We start from the raw sequence: 23,275 nt of genomic DNA, 5'->3' as shown, positions 1-23,275 counted from the left end.
TATTGGAATATCAATGCCTTAAACTGAGCCATCTCAGAAGCCTGTTGGCTTCTGTCTGAAAATTACCCTGGCTTCCAAAATAGCCTTCCTGGAGATCCCTGGGGCATTTGGCACTGATCTTGGTTTCCTGAGCAGGTCACTATCACAGTGCACTCATACAGTAAAGGCTGCACATACAAACTCTGAACAGATGGATTTAAACTTCTGGTTCCACAGGACACTCTTGAAAAATCCAGATTAAAGAAGGAGGTGGCATCAGGTAACCAGTGCAAACCCAAGCACTGAAGGAAGGCTCTGTTTGTCCATAGGTGCCGGAAAGCTCAGAGCACAGCTCCCACCTCCTGTCTCAGTTCTGACCCCTGACTGGAGCCTTGGACCACTGTGTGCAAACCCTGGGCATTAGGAGTACATGAACTGAGACCTTCCTCAACTTTTTTAGTGTCATACACTTTGGGGTGGAGCTACCAGCTGCCCTTGGGCATCACTGTTGGTCTGATCAGTGTTCCCAGACACTGGGCTGGCACATGGCAGCATCAACTTCAGCTGTAAGATAAGGACGCAACTCCTTGCTGCTTTTTCCAGGAAAGTCAACTCTTCATGCCTTTATGCAGAGAGGACTGAAGTAAGTGCAGGGTGATAGGGTTTCTGGAGTGTTTTGGCCGCATGAATACCGCTGTCATTTGGAATAAGAAAAAAAGGGCTCATGTCAGAAGAATGTTAACAGGAGATAGAAATGGCAGTAATGGAAAACAAGTGAAATCCAAACACATAATTCCTGTTCCCAGAACCTGCTGGGAACACTGATTCCCTGTGAACATTGCACAGGGAAGTCAATTCACTCCATAGTCTCACATGCCCTTCAACTCTGCCTACTTCAAGTAGCTGCAGAGGTGACAAGCTCATGATCTCTGTTCTCTCCACTCTTAAATGTAGCAACATAGGTGCTTTAAAAAAAAAAATAAAAATCCATCCATCAGAGACCAAAGCAATTCTTTGGGTCAGTATCAGCCTTAGAGAATGGATGAGTCTCTCAAGTACCAGAAACAGGAGCCACAGCAGCTCCTACTTGATTCCTTGAGGTCTCGGCACACATCTCCCCTTGTTAATGGTAATAAATGTGGAGGAGTATGTTTGACTCAATTCCGCCATAGGATTAAACAGAATCACAGATCAGTCTGTGAGCTTTTGCTTGGCTCTCTCCTTCCCAGCAATAAAATACCTTGTGTTCTTTTCTGAACTCCCATCAGAGCTGCAAATTCATGGAGAACACTTGTGGAGCCAGGCAATATTTTATTCCTGTTCTAAGGACTGTGCAAAAGACAGTCGGGAGAGACATGAGCAAGCACTATCACATGTGCTTTGCTGGCTGAATAGTCTGTAACTTTCAATATTCTGGTTTTTTTGACTGTTCAGTAGAAGCAATCTGACATGTTTCTCAACTGTCTGCTATAGCCAAAAAACCTTCTTCACCCACATCAACTATTATAATATTTTTGAACCGTAAACTGCATTCAGTTTCTCTGTTGTTTTAGCTGAGGTTTAACAAGCATGTTAATCATGTTAATCAAATTATCAAATGTAGCCTTGAATTTCTTTAGAAGTGGTCTGATGCTGAAAAATAATTTTTAAAAATTCCAGTGTTGATGTCCTGTAGCAAAAGTTTCTACATATGTTAAACAGTACATAAATAATTTACAAACAACTCAGATGGTTGTGCAATACAATGCTCTGCTTCCATCATCCCAGGGATACATCTGAGCCTCCTGACCTCATTCTGTTTTACACATGCAGAGTCAAAGCATCTTCATTCCAGTTTTAAAAATAAATTACAGAATTGTAAGTTTTCTTTTGTAAAAGCTATCACTTGGCTTTGAATCCAGGCAAGTACACACAGCTCTGACCCCACATCAATTATGAAAATAATGTTAATTCTTTCAAATTCTGAAGCCCAGGATTTAGGAGCAGTTACGCTTTCTGGCTGGAGATGACACATTTCCTGTGATGCAACGTAGGAGGTAGAGTTGCAATCTTCAGTATTTCCCTTTAAAAACCTCTTCCCATTGCCAGTCAGAGTTGCCAGTGGCTCCTAAAGGCACAGAGCAGAGAAGTTCTATTCCGTCTTTCCCCTGACCTGAGTTCACTGGAGAAGAGCTGCTTTTCAATGAGCCACAGGAGCCATGCTGAGTTTATTTTAGTTGGGTTTATATTAGGTTTGATTTCTGCTGATCCCTTCATTTTTCATCATTTCATCTGTCTCTTCCAATTGTTCCCGTTGGAGAGGGCTGTGTTTGGAGAGTTCCTGAGCCAGAATGCTGTGCCTGCAGATTGTTCATCTCTGCGCCCTCCCCTCAGGCAGTCCCTCACCTGTGCCTTGTGCACACACCTTAGACATTAATTCTACAAACTGCCCTAAATATCTTCAGATTTGTTCCTTTGAAGCATGAAGTGTAGCTAAACCCTAGAGAGCTGTTACTTCTGTTCATAACTGCACATTCTGTTTAACACCTACACAATCTGAATTTGAACTGGGAAGGACTGGGAGGGAGTGGGTGGCCAGAACCTCACTTTATGGTTAGAGGGGGAATCATAAGGTAAAAGTCATCTGTTGAAAAATAAAAATATGGTGCAAGCCCCAATACCCAGCACTGCTGTTTGATTTCTTCTGATAATTTACCGTACACAAATAGTAAAATAGATTATTTTCACGATACTTCAGAGTGTCCTTTTGCAGTCTAAGGTACACAGCCTCTAAGGCTGGAGGAGCAACTTGTATTCCAGTGATCTTTATTACAGCCAGCAGCACTTCTTGACATGGGCAATTCCGCTGTAAAATCAGCCTGTTTTCTTTCAATGGATTATTTTTACATAGACTTCTTTCAGATTTTCATTTATCGAATACTTTATGCACATGATGGTTCTCAGCCAGTGATTTCCTTGCAAGCTCTTCACCGTAACTCCCCTTTTGAGTGCTTGCCATTCATTAATGTACAGTTTTCTTGTGGAACTGGCCATCCCAATCACATGGTGGCTTTGCTTTCTCCTGGCTGGATGCCTTCCAATCCCACAGAAAGCTTTCTAGGGGCTCCACTATGTCTGGTGATGACTGTGAGATGGCTTCTGGCAGCAGTGTTAATGCAAACACATATTTGAGTGTGTTCTCATGACATATTTCCAATCCTGTGATCAAAAACGTGCCTATAGACATTTTTAAGGGGAAAAACCCTAACTTGGGATACTGTCAAAAGTGCATTTGCCTTTACTTACAGCAAACATTTTTCACAGTTTGGTTTTGTTTCTTTCACTGGATCCGTTTCTCAGCCTCAGATCATCAGGGGAAAAATAATCACACTGGAAATCCTGGAAAGAGTTCATTAAAATAAGAGTGACTTCCCGACATCAGGGCATGGCATATTTCCACATGAGGGGAATGGCATGATGGTACTTTGGGATTTGTGTTGCTGCATACTCATCCTTGGTTCATTTAAGAAAATAAAGGGGACTAGAGTTGTGCTGCAACTGAAGTTTGGGAAGTAAGGAAATGCAGGAAAAGCACTGCCAGCACATTGTTTGACCTACTGAAGCACTTCAATTTGTTACAGACATAGGAAGGGTGGCACAGAAAATGGTACAGTCTCACCTGGTGTCACATAATGAAATAATTTATGATTGTACTGCTGGTACAACCTTTTGGGTCACCCAAAGACCTTTGGTGGCAGCCAACATCATGAGTTTCTGACCTGGCTGAGGCTGTCAAAATTGGGGTTAAAAATCCCAACAAAATATGGTATTTGTTCATGATCTGTTGCTTAATTATTTCACTCTGTATAGACAAACCCCAGTGGCAAATCTCTAATCAGATTTTCACACTTGCCCTTGACTTGTTGGATGAGATTGCTGCTTCTTCTTAATGCCATAATTACAATATTTCCATGCCTTAAACCAAAACAAGGCTTGGAAACCAAGCCCTGTGGCTGCTCCAGCCCAGGGATGTTCTGGGAGAAGGGGGAAGGTATCTGCTGTGCTGAATTGGCCTAAAAATCATACAGAGGTTCTGAGGGTTTAATCACAGAAATGTTTGCTCAGGGGCATTTGCAATGGGCCCTTTTCTTGGAACTTTGAGCAAACGTAGCCTTTGTTTGCATTTTTCTGTGGGATTTGTTTACTGTTCATTTGTGCTGCACATGCTGTGAGAAATTAAGCCATTATGTCTGTATTTTTTTTCCTTTCTCCTGCTTTCATTCCTTCCACCCGCCTCCCTTCAAAACCCTTACAATTCCTTTCATTACTTAATGTTAACAGGACAAAAGAAATAAATACTTGAAAGAAGATACAAGCTGTGTTTCTGTTTGACTTTGGAGCTGCTGTGGTAACTGAATACCAGTCTGCAAGGTCAGGAAAAGAAAGGAAGGAATAAGAAAACTGCCCAAAAACTCAGACCACGGGGCTCGTTGGCTTTTGCCCAGCAATTTCCAGCCACATGCCCCGAGAGCTGAGCAGTTGCTCTGTAAATCTCTGAGTGTTTCATATAGTTTCCTTGTCATGTGGCCGTTAAGTTTTATAACCTTTATATTTCAAGGGAAACAATGAACGTGAATTCCTTCAAAATGCCCTAATAGATCCCACATGTGAGCAATCTTTCATATTTTGGTTGCTCTGTAGGTACTGAACCCGTGCGTGGATGGTTGTTGTTGGCTGTGGCCCTCAGATGTGCCTGGCCAAGGGACTGACTCCTGCTGTCTGGTGCTGTCCACCCACCTCCAGCCACACTGGGACCAGTGTCCAGCCGGCTGAGCCCCTGGGGCTGCACGTGGCCTGTGTGACATCCCACCCTGAGGGCAAGGAAGCATGGGAGGGAAAGGAAGGAAGGAAGGAATTCGGAAGGAAGGAATTCAGAAGGAAGGAAGGAAGGAAGGAAGGAAGGAAGGAAGGAAGGAAGGAAGGAAGGAATTCGGAAGGAAGGAATTTGGAAGGAATTCGGACGGAAGGAAGGAAGGAATTCGGAAGGAAGGAAGGAATTCGGAAGGAAGGAATTCGGAAGGAATTCGGAAGGAAGGAAGGAAGGAAGGAAGGAAGGAAGGAAGGAAGGAAGGAAGGAAGGAAGGAAGGAACTGGGATGTCATTCCTGGTTTCAGCATGGATCCAGGTGCATCAGTCCAGCTGATGGGATGTCCAGGATCCTGGGGACACCACCCAGGCTTGAGGGGGTCCTTTTTATGGACAGGGTTTCCCATTGTCAGGATTTTTTCTCAGTTTCTATGCAGATCAGCTGTCATGGATGTTCTTTCAGACCTTTCTGGAAATGGGTCAGAGGCTTTGTGGATCACCGGTGACCTTGATTCCCCTTATAATCCCTGCCTAATTCCCAGCCTTATTCCTGCACTTGTGCTGTGCTTGTCTCCAGGAGCATGAACAAGGATGTTTGTCCCAGGATAGTGCTGCTCTACCTCCACATGGCCCCTTCTCCAGCCACATCTTTTTCTTTCTCACGGCGTGTTATCAACAATCCCTGTCTGTGATCAACACCAATCCCTGCCTGTTATTACCAACAGCCCTTGGCTGGCTCCACAGCCACCCTGCTCTCAGTGTTTGAGACATACACATTTATTTCCTGGAATTCTGCATCCCAGGGGCTCCAGTGGAACCTTCCAGAGCTGCGGGAAGGGGCAGGTTATGGAGCCCTCCAGGTGATCCCAGGGGAGTTGAGAAACCCCAGAACCGCAAGCACTCCTTACCAGCTCATCAAAGGCTGTCAGGGTCGTGGGTTTCCCTGTCCTTGGCTTTAATTTAGAATCACAGACAATTCTGGATTGGAAGGGACCTCCAAGGGGGTCCTCCATCGAGTCCAGTTCTTGAATGGCCTGTACAGGGATTGAAGCCACAACTTTGGCATTATCAGGACCATGCTCCAACCAACTGGGCTGATTTCACTTAATTCCTTTGTTTTAAGCATCATCCCTGGATCTTGGTGGTGAGTCTGACCCTGGAGTACAGGGGCTGTGTCTGAGCTGAGCCTATTCCAACAGCAGCAGCCACTGGAATTGTGCCCCGAGTGACAGGAGGTGGGGGCGATGTGTCTGTGAGGGTCTGTCTGCAGTCATGGGGGACAAAAATCTTCCTCAGGAGCCAGCAAGAGCTGAAAAATCTCCCTGAGAGGCTGAAACTGAATTTCCAGTTGCTGCCCTCTTACATTTTCATGATGTGGGATGGTTTTTTGGGAGCAGGGGACAGAGGTGTTGGGGTTTGTTTGTTGTGGTGTTTTTCTTGGTTTTGTTTGGGTTTTTTTTCCCCACAAACAAAAGCCTCTAAGTTGGATACATGGAGAAGAGGACATAGATTTCCTTTGAAGCTTGACCTGTTAATTGCCCTCCTGTATTTCTAAAGTGAAAGTTGTTTCTCTCAAGGTTTTCACAAGCTCTTTTCTGTTGTGAACAAACTCTGGGGTTTGGGGCTGAATTATTAAAATGGCTGCATCAAGTATGTGCGGTCTTTTTTTTAAGTTAGGTGATTCTTAAGCTGCACCTGTAAACTATTTGAGCTTCATTGCATTCAGCTTGCCTTTAATTATGCAGGTATGGCATCTTTTGAAGTATTTTTGCTTTTCTGTGTGGTGCCTGGAAGGAGCAAACTGGGATCTGTGGCACTGAGCTCTGTGATTGACTTTCTCTCTCACCTGTTGTAACAATCCTGTGCCTTTTTACCCACCCATGACTAATTTCAACAGTTTTGAAGAGGCATTAAAATCTATAACAAAGTTTGCACAAAGGGTTCCTTGTATGGCAATTATACATTGTTTGTTATCGAATAGATTAATTATGTTGAGGCAGCAGTGAGTTCCTGTACTGGCCCTACTGTTGAGGAATACAGGTACCAGGGGACTTACGCCATGTGGGTTGAGGAGTTTTTTGTGTATCGTCAGTTTACTTATGTAGCAGTTTGAAGTCCTGTCACCCTTACTTGGCTCTTCTCAACAACTTTCATGCCTTGAAAACATGGAGCATTAGATGGGGAGGGTGGTGCTGAATCATGTGCTTTGGTAAGGGCCCGGGGGTTTTCATTTCAAAGTACTCTTTGTAAACTCATATTTTGCTACTTTGGTGAGGGAGTGGTGAAGTTTGGAATGGATGGTGTCACTAAATTAGTGACCACATCAGAACTAGGCCAGTCTGCACTGCTTCCAGAGAAACGAAGCCATGTGTCAAGGCGAGGTCATCTGCTGACCCTGAGAAACGAGTTTAATATTGTTCTTAGACCACAAGGAATTTCCACTTATTGTAAGGCTGTCAGGCTGTTTCTGCCCTCCCTGTCAGAGGGACATGAACTTTGTGTGTGCAGACACACTGTAATGGAGTTTTGGGCACTCTGATGATACAGATTATAAAAATAATAAGTTGTGAGAATGACTCCTAGACCTGAGGCAGCTCAGGTGTATCAAAGCCATGGCACTGAGGTTCTTTGTCAGGTCAAAAATGATAAAGTTAAGGTTTACAGGAAACATTTGTTCTGCTCCATTAGCAGAGTCTTAGGCACATCCTAAGTCACTCTCACGGAGGCAGGGAGTGCCAGCAGGTGGGAATGGAAGTGTGGATTCTGGGGCGTCCAAGGTTAAACACCAAAGGGAGCAGCAGCTGCTCAATGGAGCAGGGACAGCTCGGCAGGTTTGGTTTGTGCCCCGTTCTGAAGTTGTGCCCAGTCATTGAGAAGCCCATCAAATACACTTTGTGTTGCCCTGGAGAGTGTTGGGAACAGTCCTGAGCACAGCAGGAAAACAAGGAGAGCCTGCCAGTAACGCGTGTTCCGGGCAGTTTTTCCAGCAGTTTGCATCACCAATGCCGAGCTCTGACGTGTGGAATCAAGAGGTGCTGTGAGGGTGTTCACAGAGCAGTGCACTGCACAGCAGGGGGAATGTCAGGAGTTCTTGTCACCCATTTTTTTGGGCACAGGGGCAGGAGGGGTTGGGAAGCTGTAGATTACCAGGGAAAGGGAAAATACTCAGCAGCTTCTGAGCACAACCTTGGCTGTATTCTGCAGGATGAGTTGCTTATGGATGCACAAAGGTCTGTGGATCAGGGAATCCTGTTCTCTGAAGAGCAGCAGTAGCGCATCTTGATACCCTCCAGCCTTTCCTCTACTGACTTTATGGGATTTGGGGTGAGAAAAGCCCTTTAGGATCGCCCTGCTCGTGTTCTGTGTCACTGCAGCTACTGCTCTGTGCCTTGCAAAATTTAAATTTATCTGTCAGGTTCCTTTTGAGGGTCTTGAGCTGCAGAAATGAGGTGATGGGCATACTGGGTTAAGTGGTATCTTGCAGGCTGTGGATGTGGGAACTTTGTGCCAGTCCCTTGGCCAGGGCTGCCAGGGGAATCAGGGATCCATTATAAGCCACTCTAGAAGTGTTGCATCCTTGTAAGAGTGAGAGGGTGCAAAGGAGGTGGGGGTGCAGGCGGGGTGCCATCCAGCCTTGGGAAGGCTGATAAGCTGGAACACCATGTCAGGCAACGTTGCTGACTGTAGGGCTTTTGTGTTTGCTCCTGTTGAAGTTTAGAGCATAAATAATGATTATCTGTGCAGTGCTCGGGCTCTGGTCTGTGCTTGGCCCTGTGTCCCAGCCCCCGCTCCCCTCGGCAGGGTCAGGGAGAAGGGAATTAGAGGCGGTGTCTTTGGCTGACACAAACCCGCTGGGGAGGGATGAGAGGAAGGGGGTCTTGGGGGCTGGGTTCAGAGCAAGGTTAGCCAAATATCGGATAAATTAAGCAAGAGAAACAGACAGCTCAGCTTGCAGTGAACTTTTCACCCAGCTAACCTGTTCCTCACCCTGCCTTGCACAGGTGGAGTGCGACTGGAGCACAACCCTTGCTCTCCCTGCCTCCCTTCTTGCTGTGGTAAGGCATGGCCAAGGGGAGAGCATGAACTGTTTTGAATCCAAGAAATATCATAGTTCTGATTTTCATCTTAAGAACCCTGAAGTTAACACCACTAATTGCAGAGGGGTTAGTCCATATTCGCTGCAGGGTAAAGGAGGACTGATAATTACTGGTCATAGAGGATTGGGAAGAAATTCCATGCTGGTCAGGGCAAGGAACAAATGTGAGTGTCTAAACAGGGATGATTAGAGATTCTTTGTGGGAAAACACAAGACTGGTGGGAATTCTGCTGTTTATTTCTCTGACTTTTCTTCTGCATTTGCAGTGCAAGTAAATACAAATAATTGCTGACAGATGTTGTAAAAACATAGCATTATGCTAACCATTAAGGTTAACTTTTTTTGGTTAATAATAGATGCTGATAATTCAACATGGTGTACTTGTCTCAAACTCACATCACCTTGTTGAAATGGGCTGTGCTCCAGAGGCACGTGTGGAACAAGTGCTGGACTTCTTCTCTTGACCCTTCCCTAAATCCCCATTGTCTCCACTCCCTTCTCTCCAGAAATCTCCAAGAAAATTAAAGTTCCTGGATTTTAAGTAGTTGTTCCATCACAATCAGTGCACAGTGGTGAGGCCTGAAGTTTTTGCTCTTCTTTCTTAGACCGTATCTCTGGTTTGTGGTGTGACAGATTTGTTGGAGAGCAATACCTTGTATTGCTTCAATCTTGGGCTGAAAACCACTGTGTTGAAATTGCGACTCTCAAGTTCTGTAATCTTCCTTTTCCCTTTTCTCTCATCATAGGTAAGGAAGGTCTGAAACCAATAGCAGCTCTCTAATGCACAGTATTTCCAGGAGTCCTATATTTTTCTCTGTGTATGCCTAAATTCCATAAAACTCCAAAAAGTAAAAAAAATTTCTTGTAAAGCCCTCTTAAGAACTCTTAATGGCAATGAACTAGATGCTGGGAACTGTGCGTCTGAAAAGGGAAGAGCAATCTGGAGATAATCCCCGACTTTAGGAAGCAATGAGCCTTCCTGGAACACTGAATAATTTCAGCTTTGCCTCCTGCTCTGCTCCACACACAGGGATGGTTTCCACCCCCATTTTGGATCTGGGAAGTTCTTGGAACTACCTGTAAATGTCTGTTCACACCCAGCTCTTCAGCCACTGCCAGGTTTAGGTGACTGGCTGCAAAGCAGCACTGACAGCATCCAGTATTTTGCCCACAGGTGAGAAGCAAACATGGATTGGGTGCAGAAGGTGTTCTATGTTGGCAGAAAAGGGCCATGGTTCTGCAGTTTGGGAGAAGGGGGTGTGTTAAGTGGAAGGTGTGGAAAAAGGGACCGTGATGTGGTTACTGTTGAGTTCCTGAGCCTGCTGATGCTACTGGTTGTTGATCAGTTTTTCTTCCGAGTTTTTCTTCTCCTGCAGTTGTTTAAGAAGATAAAAGGAGTTCAGACGTGCACAAGGCAGCACCACCTCTGCTGCCCCTTCCCCTGCAAGGACAGGAGCTCTTGGGCAGGTTTGGTGAACCCAGAGAACAGATTCTGTTCAAACTCACTCTGTTGTTTGCTTGGTTTGGGCTGTTGTGTTGTTGCTCTGGTTTGGTTTTGTTTTCTCAGGACGGTTCTGGCCAGCTGATTTTACAACCTGTAGCTTCAAATGCAAATTCCACCCCCGGGGAGGGGACGGGGCAATGACAAGGTCAGTGGTCATCAGATAAGTGAGGCTACTCCTTCTCCAGCAGTTCAGGCAGATTCATCAGAGCTTCAAGTAACATCATAATCTTGCCAAAGACAAATTTGCCTGACCAATCTGTCAGAGTGTATATTCTCCACAAAACTTGCTCCCTTTTCAATGTGTTGGTGAAGCTTCCCAGACCTGTTTGGCCAGTCATGTTGTGGCTCCAAACCCTTGTCATGGCAGGCTGGCAGTTTCTACTGTATTTTTTATTGCCCCTTGAGTGACATCATTTAATGATGAGTCTCTGAGATGATTCATACCAAAAAAGATCTAATAATTGTTACCAGTTATTCAGATCAGTGTTACTGATTTCCCGCATCCTCCCACTGGTCCCTTGAGCTCCCCCACCCACTCGTTTTTCCTAATATTTCCCAGACTTTCTGGCTGTAGGCTCAGTATGCCCTCTTCTGTGTTAAGGTGTAAGTGTCTGGCTCTCCCCAGAGGAACATTTAGGGCTTGGCTGCAGCAGCTTGCATGGGCAGATGTGAGCTGGAATGGAACTGGGAGGTAAAGGGACCACTGGCAGCTCCAGGGAAGCGTCACACAGTGTTTGCAGCACATCCCTGCTCCCTGTGCTGTGCTGGCATTGCTGGCAGTCTCTGAGGTGACCAGTTCAAAGCTGGCTGAGTGCTGTATCTGCAGGCTACAGGGCTGGGGTCACAGGACCGGGCTGGGATCTCTGGAGCAGTTTGCACAGGACCAGCTCCACACTCCGCCAACGCTCCCGCCAGGAGCAGCCTCATGTGCTGCCACTACAGTTCCTGTGGTTGTCTCTTATCTCACTAATAAAGTTCTTCAACTCATGAGGCTCATTTCTCCAGCACTGTGAGTTGGAATCTACATTGTGCAGTGATTTGTGTGGTCCATACAAACAGCTGCCATTGAGAGGAGTGGGTTTTTCAAGCAGCTCCTCAGTCTGGCCCCTTTTCCTCATCATGTTCTCTTTTCGCATCCTGGTCAAGCATTTTTGCTTGATCTTTGAGTCCCTTCAACATCTGTATTCTCATTTTATTAACTTATTTACTCAGTCTCTCTCTAGTGATTTCTTCTATTGGTAGAAATACACTTGGTTTTGCCCAGAGTGAGTTGGATCTAGAGCCCAGTGATGGAAAAGGGTTCTAGGTACCCACAATGAAATATTTGAGGATGCACTGACATTATGGCAGCTGAAGCTATAAAGTTGATTTTGGAGCTATTTTTTGGCTGTGTTACTGTCTTGTGCAAGGCCTTAAAGAAACTAGGTATACAGATCTACAGAGCTGTCTTAAGCAAGGGAAACAGCTTCACCTTTCCTATTTATTAGGTCCAGGGGTGGATTTTTGGTCCGACTGTTGGTTGTTGGGGGGTGGGAGAGTCAGTAGTTTGAAATTTGTGCTGTCAAAAATTCTTGTACAGGAAGTAAGGAACCCCTTCTGTTGTGGAGCTCATTTGTTCGCTCTTGCTGGTAGGGGCTGGAATGGCAAGAACCAAAAATTAGAGTGTTCTCCCCAGTATTTTTAGGAAGTTCTTTACTTTGCAGACAGTGGGAAGGGAGAATGAAGGGATATTGAGGAAACAGGACACAGAGACAAGGTCTCAGTTAGTAGAGGACCTCTTTGGATGACTAAAAAAACTTCGGTTCATTTCCTAGACTCCAGTTTTTTAAAGGAAAAACCCCTTTTGTTTGAGGTTTTCCAATAGAGGAGATACGAGCATATTGAATGTTTAGAATATTAAAGAAAGGTATCTAACATGAAATCCCAGCCTCACACAGGATTCCTGGATATTCTAGTGAACTTACGGGTTGTTTTGGTGCAAATAAGTAAAATGATTTCAAGGCCTGTGCCTTGTTGGTCCTGATTCTGCAGCCTGTGAAGTTCAGCCCCCAGAGAGTTTTCTTCTGGAGAGGACTTGGTGTAGCCACCCCTGCGGCTGGGCTGTACCGCTGTTCCCTTCGGGGGGAGGAGCCCTGTGTTGGCCCAGCAGACTGAGCTCCCACAAAAGAGCAACAGAGCTGCCTCTTTCCTCCTTTCTGGAAGAGCGAGTGGATTTATGGCTGTTCTTGTGCGTGCAGTAAAGTTGGCACCGCAGCCCCTCCTGCGTCAGCAGTAGGGCAGTTGAGGGGAAGAAAAGCTTGGAGTAACTTTGCTGTGTTATTTATTATCACTTTGCAGCCCCCTGGAAAATGAACTTTAGAAACTCGTGGGCCGATGGTAACGGCGAACACTGGGAAAAGCCCAGGAATCAGCAAATCCATTGTGTTGCGCTGACAGAAAGATACTGTTACAACACACTTTAGCTGCCAACTTGCTGCAGTCACTCAATCCATCACGGTGGGCTGTGGGATCACAAGCCAGTGAAACTCAGCCTGGCGTGTTATTTTAGTCTTACATGGACTGTGAGATAAACGGGGCATGAACCGGCCCCCTGGCAGGGGGTCGACCCCCGGCGCCCTCATTAAAGTGCCAATCAAAAAGAGTAATGGAAGGGGGAATGGAAAACTGGCTCCTCCAGCCTCGCACTATGCTCAGTCCCAGCAACTTGCACAAGCCAAGGGAAACATTTCTGTTCTGAACAGAAGCCAGGCCTCCAGAAATGCTCCCTGCTCGTCTTGGAGTTCTGAGGCTCCTCCGGTGTCATGTGGTGGAAACCTGTCCCCCATGGCTGGCTGTAAGCACAGGGAAGGTACTTGCTGGGTGCACTCTGGAAAGGTGTGGATGTGCTTTTTGTGGGTGCACAGGCCCTGGGACTGTGTCCGTGGTCACTCAGTGATGGGTTTTCTGTCAGAAGTGGCGCCTAGTTCAGTATTTGTGTGTGCAAAGGTGCAGTGAAACCTGCTCTCTGCCGCAGCACTGCCACCCTCCTGGGAGCCTCAGCAGCTGGTTGGTCTGTCCGAAGTGTGGATTTGGATTCCTGTCCTTTGTGGGGAGATTATTTCCACTGGAACCCACAGCAAATTGACACTGGATAATCTTGGAGTGAATACAGACATAAGGCTGAGGCACACAAGCAGTGCTGAGCTGTCACTGTACCCCTGAGCTCTGCTTTGACAATGGGTGCTGGTCTTTGAGATTGGGACAGTTCCCAGCACTGCGTGGGAATTCCTGGATGGCCTGAGATGTGTTCTGGATGAGGTATAAATACATATTCTTCTGCATGTTGATCTCCCTCTGGTGTGTGCTCAAAGGAGAGGCAAAAAGGTGTCTGTGGGAAGAAAGGTGAGTGAAGTTGTACGTGTAATGTGGATTTTTAGTGTTTGAAATCAGGAAGCTGAAAGTGGGCGAGTTGGCTCTTAAACTTGCTTATAAATGAGATAAATGCTTATAAACCTCTTATAAATGAGAGCTCTGGTGTGCTCTCAGTGTGATTATGACCTTGGCTGCTGTTTATTTTTGCTCACAAGGTTTTGTCAACAGCACAGAATTTCTCCAGGTAGATTGGTCTGGTTTAAAATAAATTTTTAATGGAGAGGGTCAGCAGGATCAGTTGGGATTAGAGTTAGTGAAGCAAAATGTATGAACAGTAACACCAAAGAATGACGACTGTGAGAATGGAACCTCCTGCCACAAAAACAAGGTGGTCCCATGTGAAGGTGACATCTTATTGTCTACTGAGGCTGGTACAGATTAGAGGCACCCAATACAGGGAGGAAGGAAATGTATCCAGGTCTGGAGCCCTCAGCACAGGAAAGACATGGAGCAGGTCCAGAGGAGGCCACAGAGATGCTCCAAAGGCTGGAACCCCTCTGGAGCCAGGCTGGGAGAGCTGGGGGTTACCCGCCTGGAGTAGAGAAGGCTCCAGGGAAACCTTAGAGCCCTTCCAGTATTTCAAAAGGCCTTACTAGAAAGATGAGGACATACTTTTTAACAGGGTCTGCAGCCATAGGAGAAGGGGAAATGGTTTTAACGTAAAGGAGAGTAAACTCAGACCATATAAGGAAGAAAATTTTACAGCGAAGGTGAGGGACAGTCACAGGTTGCCCAGAGCAGTGGTAGATGCCCCATCCATGAAACATCCAAGCCAAACAATTTTATGACTATAAGTAGCATGATTGGAGTCAGCTTTGTACTGAGCCAGGTCAGAAATAATGATTGTACCCATTTATACACAAAATTCTAGAACATTTGCATGTCTGAACTGGGGGCCTAAGGATGCTGTCTCTGGATAATCCTTTGAATGATCATGTAACTGCTATTACACCAGAAATTAAGATATTACACCAGAAATTAAGATGTGTTCTGGCATAGAAGGTAGTGCTGAATAGAATCTTCACATTTCTGGGATGTTTACCTCAAATACTTTTTCCTCCATGCTTTGAGATTCAAAGAAATCCTGAAAAAGGATTAATGGAAGGGCCTAGAATTGCCCATTGGCAGAGGGAAGACAGAGGTGATGCTCCTGCTGCTGGAGCTGCTGAAAGGGCCTGGCCTTGCCAAAAGAAGGCTGGGGGAGAGTCTTGTCATGCAAATGGTGGGTTACTTGTAAAAATTATTTTGTTTTTTTCCTCCCATTAAACCTGCATGCAGGCACAGGTTTTTGCTACATCATTACTTTGATACCCAGTGGTTTGTACGGCTGGATGTCGATTGTTTGCCAAAGGCCTTGGAGCAACAGTCCTTAGGAATGGTGAGTCACCCTCCCAGAGCAGAGCAAATATTTGCTTTTGCAGTGTCTGGAGGGCTGAGGGATAGATGGTATGATGGATTTCTCCTTTATTTGTTAGAATTCCTCTACAGCTGCAGCATGCAGGGGACTTTTTTTGCTGGCATTTTCAGAACCCATTGTTCTGCAGCTCCCGTCCACAGCCCTTGTCCTTTGGGTGACCCAGCCATTTATCCAAAATGGAAATGCACATGGAAGCTGTTTACTTGGCCTGTGGCCTTTCAAAGCTTTTGAGTCAGCCCAGAGCAGGCCTGAGATACAGGGTTGCTCTTACCCACACTTTGTGGAGGGCACAGTGTCGGGCAGTGGAGTGTCAGCTAAAGGGAAGAAAACCCAAAAACCCCCCCACACACCAACACTGTGTAACACTGTGTTATGTATAAATTATGTATTACTGGCACAGGGTGGGGAGGCCCTGGCACAGGGTGCCCAGAGCAGCTGTGGCTGCCCCTGGATCCCTGGCAGTGTCCAAGGCCAGGCTGAACGGGGCTTGGAGCAACCTGGGATAGTGGAAGGTGGCCCTGCCCATGGCAGGGGAGGATGGGATGGTCTTTTAAGGTCCTTTCCAGCTCAAACCAATCTGGGATTCTGAGATTCTGATGCTCTGCTCATCATGAGTGTCCCCAGGCCCTGAGCAGAGCTGACCTCTCTAATGGAACTGCAGTTTGTACCCACAGCATTTGTATTTCTGGCCAAAATGTGCAGTAGTTCTACTGAGCAAAACAATATGACTGTTTTTCCCCCCAGCGTTTGTCAGTGGTTAATGAGTAACCTTTTCTTTCTGGCAGGAATCCTTGTCAGATTCTGCCCTCTCCTGCACCGAGGCACAAGCAGGGCTGGTCAAAGACCCAGCTGGGGCTGGGTTTGCCTCACATTCTCCCACTCCAGAAAATCTGCTGCTGGAGAACCATGGAAACTCCATGGTTAGGTCAAACTGCTCCCAGTCCTGTTAACAAAACATTTTCTCGGCCAGGGATTGTTCTGGCAGGGGAAGGCAGGTGGGTTTGTGCTGCCCGGAGCCCTCTGTCAAAGCTGTCAGACCATTTGGGAGGCCACCAGCAGCTGTTAGAAATGGGCTGCAAGAAAGTCAAACCTGTAACATAGGGGGAGTTAGAAGTGCTTTGTCCCAGCGCTGCATTTGATAAAATTAAGCATCATAACATGGAGTAAGAGTGAGCTGTCAAGCTGGAATGCTGCAGCAATCTGGACTGGAATCTGAAGCTCTGGGCACATTTTATTATTTTATTTTATTTTAACTATTGTTTGTTTTATATTTTCTATTTTATTTTATTTTATTGTATTTATTTTCTGAAAAATATGATTGTTCTTTCTTTGCAACAACCCTGCCTTTAGGAAGGTGGAATAGAGGAGTTTGGAACAGAGCCTTTGCTTTTCAAGAGAATTTTGAAGTGTATCTACATTTGGGGGTGGGTGTATATATTAGAAGGAGTACAGAAGCATACACATGCACAGTGTTACTGTCAGAAGAAAACTTGTATAAGTGGAGTTTGAGCAGCTCTTAATTAAAATGTGCTTTAATTTTGCTTTGTTGGGATTTTTAAAAATATCTGTGCAGCAACCTGTAATCTAAAGAGAGTATATTCACTGAAACCTGCTTTTTCAGTGTGAGGTACCAGAGGTGAAGTCATTGTGAGAAGCAGGTTCCTCTGAGAAGAAAAACAGAGCAAGGGCTGAGAGGATTTGTCAGCCCAGTGGGTTGTGCCCTGGAGGAAGCAGGTTCGGACTAAACTCTGCTTTAGAGAGAAAAGGAAGTTAAAAAAAATATATAGTTGGGCTAAGATGTTATGAAGTATTTTATTGAAGAGAAAATAGATAAATGTTGAAAAGCATCACGCAGTCTAGGAAATGAGATAGTGAAGAGATCAAAAGGTCCCTGTCACTGGGAAATGGCTGATTATTGCTCTGGTTTGAGATGGGGCCCATTTAGTCACTTAGCTTCTCCCCACAAAAATGTAAACACTGCACTGCTTTGGAAAACAGCCTTTGGGACTGGAGCTGCTCAGATGGCTCATCACACTGAGTTATTTGGACTGTCAAGAGCAGAGGGGAGGGAAGGGTGTTGTTCACATTTGCTCCGTGTTCCCATCACTGCAGGAACCCCTCAAGCTGTAGGAGCTGTTGGGAACAGGATCACTGATGATCCAGCAATGAGAGCAAGGAAAAGGGGTTTTCCCTGTGAACATGCCACAGATGCAGAAGGACACCCAGAACTTCATCCCTGGTTTCAGAGCCTGAAAGTATCTTTTTTCCAGTTACTTTCATGTCTTGAGATAGTGAGGACAGTCCCTGTCTCAGGAGTGGGCAGAAAAGTTATGCCTGTGTCCTGAGTCAGACTTGGTGACAGGGTCAGTTAGTGGGGTCGGGTGGGGGTGTTCCCAGCAGGGACAGTGTGGACACAGCCCCTGGATTTGTTCACCTTTGCAGGAGCACTGGAGTGAAACTATGGGCCAGGGAAAAGGGCAAGGGAGGAGACGACAGGAGGAGAGGGCAGGGCATTAAAGGGGAGAAAAGGGGAGGGCAGGAAAAGGGGGAGAAGGACAGCAAAGAAGAGGAAAGGTGGAAAGGATGGAGAAAAGGGAGGACAGGACAGGATGTGACAGGTCAGTAAAGGGGACGAGAGGACTGGGAAAACAGGCAAGGAAAGGGAAGGAGAGTAGAGAAGGAAGATACGGACAGGTGTCATTTCCTCACGTGTCATTTCCATGCTGTGTTGAGTCTCTTTACCAGTTAGAGACAGTTCTTCCTTCCTGCCCCTGCTGAGGTGTTATTTCATCTACTCTTTATTGCACCTTGAAGCTGGACAGGTTTTTTCACACAAATAGCTCTCTGAGTTCACGGCCAAGAGTGCAACTGTTCAATGACTGCTCTGGTGTTTGTACATCATGTCCTTATGGGTGGTTACAGACCCCAAGTACTCCATCCATCCCTGGAAATGCTCAACACAGCAGTGAACTACTCCTGTTTTCCCTCCCCACTTTCAGCAGCCAAGTATTTTACAAGAGCTCAGAACTGGTTTCATTCTAACCTTCAGCACCAAAATATCCCCATGTGTCTTCATGAAAGGACTTTACCTTCAAATTACTTTACCTTTTAAAGCTCTACTTACACTGAGTCAAAAGGTTTACAAAATAACACTTTAAAATTTAGGTTACTCGGCAGTTACAGGAGAGTTGTGTGTTCATACCCAAGCCTGGCACCTCCAGGAAGTAAATGTGACACTGAGGGTTCCAGTTCCTGTGGGTTAACATGCTGAAGAGCACTCATTCCTCCCTCTTCAGTGTGGTTACAGTTAATGAGACAAATACTGATGTGATGTACAACACCGGAAAAAAAAACCAACTTGTTATTTTTATTATTTAGAAGTTTACTTCTGAAGATGTTGATAAGCCCAACAAGCTGGTGATCTCCTCTCCCCTCACCCTTCCTCCACCTGAGGGAAGGAAAAATCTGAAGTTAAAGATTCAATTTCCAAGGCTGCTCACTTCAACTACTTCAAAACCAAGTCAGAAATAGGGGCCTTGAGATGCAGACTGTGAATGTAAAACTGAATCCTCCCTGTATTATTTACCAAAATGCAATTTTTTGTTAAAAAAGAGGCTGACATTTCAGTGCAAGGTCTCCTGTATTTACCTATATTAGTGACTTAAGAGAAGAAACAACAAAAAGCCCACCAAACAACCCAACCAATGCCCCCTAATCACAGTGTTAATGCACCCTAATCATGGTGTTAAAGCTCCAAACCATGGGACACCTGTGCTTCAACAGCTAAAATTAATTCATCATTTTATTTTTTAAAGGTTTATCTACATTCCTGCACTGGGATAATCAGTTTTCTCAAGGAAAAGAAAAAGACAGAGAGAGAGAAGGGCTTGTGTCAGGTAGTGCAGTATGACTCAGTAGAGCTCCTTTAATTTCTTTACACAGTAAACAGACTCATATTTATACCAACACCTGCTGCCGGTCGTATTTACATGGACACGTGTACATATATACATGTTAGCAAAATACAGGGCTTCTCCCAGACCCAAAGCTGTGTCAGCTACACCTCTGTTATACAACTGGTGCATAAAAAAGAAAAGCCACCTCTTTTGTTTTCTCTAAATACTAAAATTATGTTTTCTCCTTCTCTAGTCATACAATTCTAGCTCCAGCCTGGTACTTGCAGCTCTTTGTGGCAGTGAGGAAGTGGATTTTCAAGAGTCCAGCTCGAGTTGTTCTTGATTTTCACTGAGTCTCAGCATCAGCTGCTGCTCATAATACAGGCTCTTTGCATAGTTGATTTCTTGGGACAGCTTTACTGCCAGAGCTTCCGATTTCACTTTCACCTGCAGAAAGAAAGGGAATTTTTCTTAATGTGCTCCTGCTGTCAGCTAAAACAGAATAGATTTTAGACTTGAAGTAAGGGACAGAAAGGTTTCAGTGGAGTTTCCTTCTCAGCACTGAGGCTGGAGTAAGGAAGAAGAGAGAGGGAGCACCAGGTGCACACATATTCAAGGGTGAGAGCAGGAACACTGTGCCCTATCTGAGGTTATTTCCTTTGCCTCCCCTCCCACCTTTTATCTTGCTGGTCTGTTTGGAATGTGAACTGACTTGGGTCAGGGGTGAGCTTGTAACTGGGCCTGTAGGACAGCCCCCAAGCAACTACTGTAATGGCACAAAACATAAACACTGGTTCCATCGTTAGAGATCTCACAGTAAAAAAATACTACACGTAGGAGAAGATTAAACAGACAGCAAAGTACCCAAGTTCCATTTATGTGGTAAAGTTAAAAGCCTTTCACAGGTAAATACAAGTTTCTTCCTGTTACTTTCCTGCCTGCAGAAATATTTTAGAGTTTTCCTTTCTTCAGCTTTCTCAGGAGTTTAGGGAGCCACTTCTACAGTCACTGAAACCTGGGCAGCAGCTGTTTTCAGTGCTGACAGAACAAAGCCTTTGACTAAAACACTTTGGTCACAAGGGGAGCACAAGGAGAAAGGGGTGCCAGCTCCTCACCATGGGCCGCTGTTGGGAGGGGCCTGGCATGGCCACACCGCTGCTCGTGTTCACAGCCTTCTTGGTGAGCTGGATGTACACATTCCCGTGGTCCTTGGACACCAGGCAGTGGTACAGGTCATCATACCTGACCTCCAGGAATATGGAATCTCTGTCCGTGCAGTCTCCGCTCTTCAGGAAATACACGGCCTTGGAGGAGATGAGCACACAGTAGCTGTCAATGTTCTCCACGGCGATGAAACTGCAACAAAGGAGAAAACATCATTAGCTTAAAGCTGAAAATAGCAAATTAAGCATTGTCTTCACCTGTTCTGTGACCTTCAGAAGTCCGTCAGAAAATGCAGTAGTGCAACATGTACAATTCATCTGTATTTAATTTAAACCGTTTAGAAATGGAGCTGATAAAGGACACTCTCACCTAGTTATAAAAAGATCATGCTGTAAATCAAATATTAGTGCTGCCTGCCTGGCCACCAGCTGTGGGCATTACAGGGACACATAAAAGTGTCCTTTGACAAGGCTTAGGAACAGTAATTTCCTTGCTCTGGAGGACTGCAAGTCCTAATGCTGAAGTTTAATTGCAACTAACTTCAGTTCTGGAGCTGGCACGTGAAAGGTTTGCAGACATTTATGACAAGAGCATTATCCTGTAACTCTCCTGTGCTTCCCTCCTCCCCACACCTCCCTGCCTTCAAAACCAAAACCAAGTTGAACCTGCTGCCAGGATCAGTAACAGAAAAGAGAAATTAGCTGTTTAACATGGGGTGAGAGGTTAAGCAGCAAGCAGGTTTCCCCAGGGAGATTAGACTAAGTGATGAATAGGAAGAGGGAGAGAAGAGTGAGTTAGGAATATTGAGAGCTTTGATGGCTGAAAAGGCTGGTGTGTAAAAGAATAACTGTTAGGTGCAAAAGTGAAGTGGAAGTTGAACACACAAATGCTTCTCCCCCACTTCTGATTTACTACTGAAATGAGCCTCATTAGTGGGGCTTTTTAAATGCTGAAAAAATCAGCAACTTGAATGTGAAATCATAGCTGAGTAGAGTAATAGAGTAGTGCTAAATAGAGTAATAAAGTTCTGCCAACAGCCCCCAGGGTTGACATGCATCTGTAAAGGAGGATTCTCCTACTGTCAGGCAGCTTCCCAATTGCTGCCCTCTGAGCCACTGCTCATACAAACCTGCCTGCTGCCCTCACATCCTGCAGAATCCTCCACTGGCTTAGAAATCAGTGACCTTTGTCACTACTTGATTGTTCTGGTAAACAGAAAAGTTCCCCATCTCCAAACCCACCCTTGGCTCTACCAGTTAAATAACACTGTGCACAAACTGCTTCAAGCTGTAGCCAAATAAACCCAGAGCTATAAAAGGTATGTTAATAGCCAAAAATATGGCAAGAGGTCAGGCCATGGTTTCTTTTTGTGGTATAAAAGGATAACTCCAGTAATTCTGTATTCCCAGTCCTCTCAAAGACACTGCTCTGCACTGAAATTACCTTTCCCTCTGTGCTGTGTCCCTGCCCTCGCTCCCCTCACACTGGGAAAGGTGCACACACCAACTCCAGCCCACACTGTAATGTCAGTGCTGAGAAGGGCACAACCAGCCTCATTGAAAAGGGCCTGCAATGTGCTTTGCCCAGCTCTACCCTTGGATGAAGCTCCAGGATGGGATAAATGAACTGTGTTCCTTTAAGTAAAACAAACTGGGAGAAAAGTGGATTTCAGCTTAGAGGAACCCAGGTGAAAGACAACATTAACAGAGTTCCGGAAACCAGCAGCTGCCCCGCAGTTTTCCATCGGAGTTCAAACGCTTCGGGGCAAGGTTCTGCCTTTGAAATTAGCTAAATAGGATGGAGAGTGACATTTTTTATGAAGTGTCACAGAAAACTTAATTTAAACCCAGAGCAGCAGTACAGCTGCAGAGGAACAGCCTGATGCCCTGGACAGGCACATCAAACACAAGTGTTTGAGGGAGGCCCCGAATCCAACAGGGTCACAATGCCACTGAGCACACCACAGGGAGAAATGGGGCACTGACAGCTGCTCTCAAGTCCAGGGGCAGCACCTGGGCACTGACCATGGGTTGCATTTGCTCTGTAAGAACACCACATGATGCATGTACTTCTCCTTACAAGACTTTCACTGGTGGTATATATTCTGAGGAATGGAAACAGAGGTCAGTGAGTTAACAGAGAAGCCCAGAAACATTAGCTAATTTGTAGTTCAGGCTCTACATTTTGTTCTAAGTCTGAGTCATGCATCATTACCTTTGCTCTTGCCAACTGTTACTTTCTTCTCAGTGTCTAGTTCTTAAAACAGGTATTTTTAACCTTTTCAGATACTACTGCAAGATACAACTTATTTTTTTTTTAAACCCATACAGCTACACTATTATCTCAAATTAATAAAATGAAAAATTAAATGAAACATGATCCAGTAGAACAAAGTAGAAGCAACCAGATCTCTGGAGAATTTGTGGAGTTTTTAACAACATCAGGAAGTAATTACACTATATTTTCCAGAAGTGAAACAGCAAGCCTAACTGGAAAAAAATGTGGAAACATTTAGTTAGAACAGTAGAGCAAGGTATTAAACCCCCTTTTATGGATTTAACTCTGAAGAAAAATATGCAAATAATCAGGTCTTTAAATGTGTTTCTGATTATGATCCTAGGATAAAAGTCAGAGGCATAATTTTGTACTTATTTTCCATGACAAGAAACACTGTGTTCCTGTTGAATGGTGTTCCTAATGGTGAGAGTCACAGTGAATGAACTGCGTGACTTGATGACAAAGGCCACTGCTCTGCTATGGGCTACACTGGTGATTTTTTTTGGTCACAAATTGCTCTTTCCAGTCTCCCTGCCTAAGAGCCAGACTGAATAGGCACAAAGATCCTGAAAGGAGATGGAAACGGGATACCCCAAGTGTGAACTCACAGGGCCACAATAAGTGCCAGATTGCAAACTCTTCCTCAGGCAGAACCTGAAGTGGCACATGGAGCCTGCCCAGTGACA

The 23,275-nt window shown here is 45.3% G+C and overlaps 1 protein-coding gene across 6 annotated transcripts in view; it reads right to left on the bottom strand.

Annotated features, from left to right (window-relative positions):
- Positions 1-18,600: 18,600 nt before the first annotated feature.
- Positions 18,601-23,275, bottom strand: part of VPS13D (vacuolar protein sorting 13 homolog D) — a 94,653-nt gene continuing 89,978 nt past the window's right edge. For all 6 annotated transcript variants that reach the window (XM_017735033.1, XM_017735035.1, XM_008634258.2 and 3 more), the window contains 2 exons: positions 20,264-20,504; positions 18,601-19,595 (listed from right to left, as the gene is read on the bottom strand). In XM_017735033.1, the coding sequence (XP_017590522.1) occupies positions 19,464-19,595; positions 20,264-20,504 (373 nt within the window). In that variant the 3' untranslated portion in view covers positions 18,601-19,463. The remainder of the gene's footprint in view (positions 19,596-20,263; positions 20,505-23,275) is intronic.

This window comes from Corvus brachyrhynchos, unplaced genomic scaffold, assembly GCF_000691975.1.
Source record: "Corvus brachyrhynchos isolate BGI_N302 unplaced genomic scaffold, ASM69197v1 scaffold395, whole genome shotgun sequence".
NCBI lineage: Eukaryota > Metazoa > Chordata > Aves > Passeriformes > Corvidae > Corvus > Corvus brachyrhynchos.
Note: the sequence above shows the minus strand (reverse complement) of the source record. Positions and strands in the feature narration are given on the sequence as shown.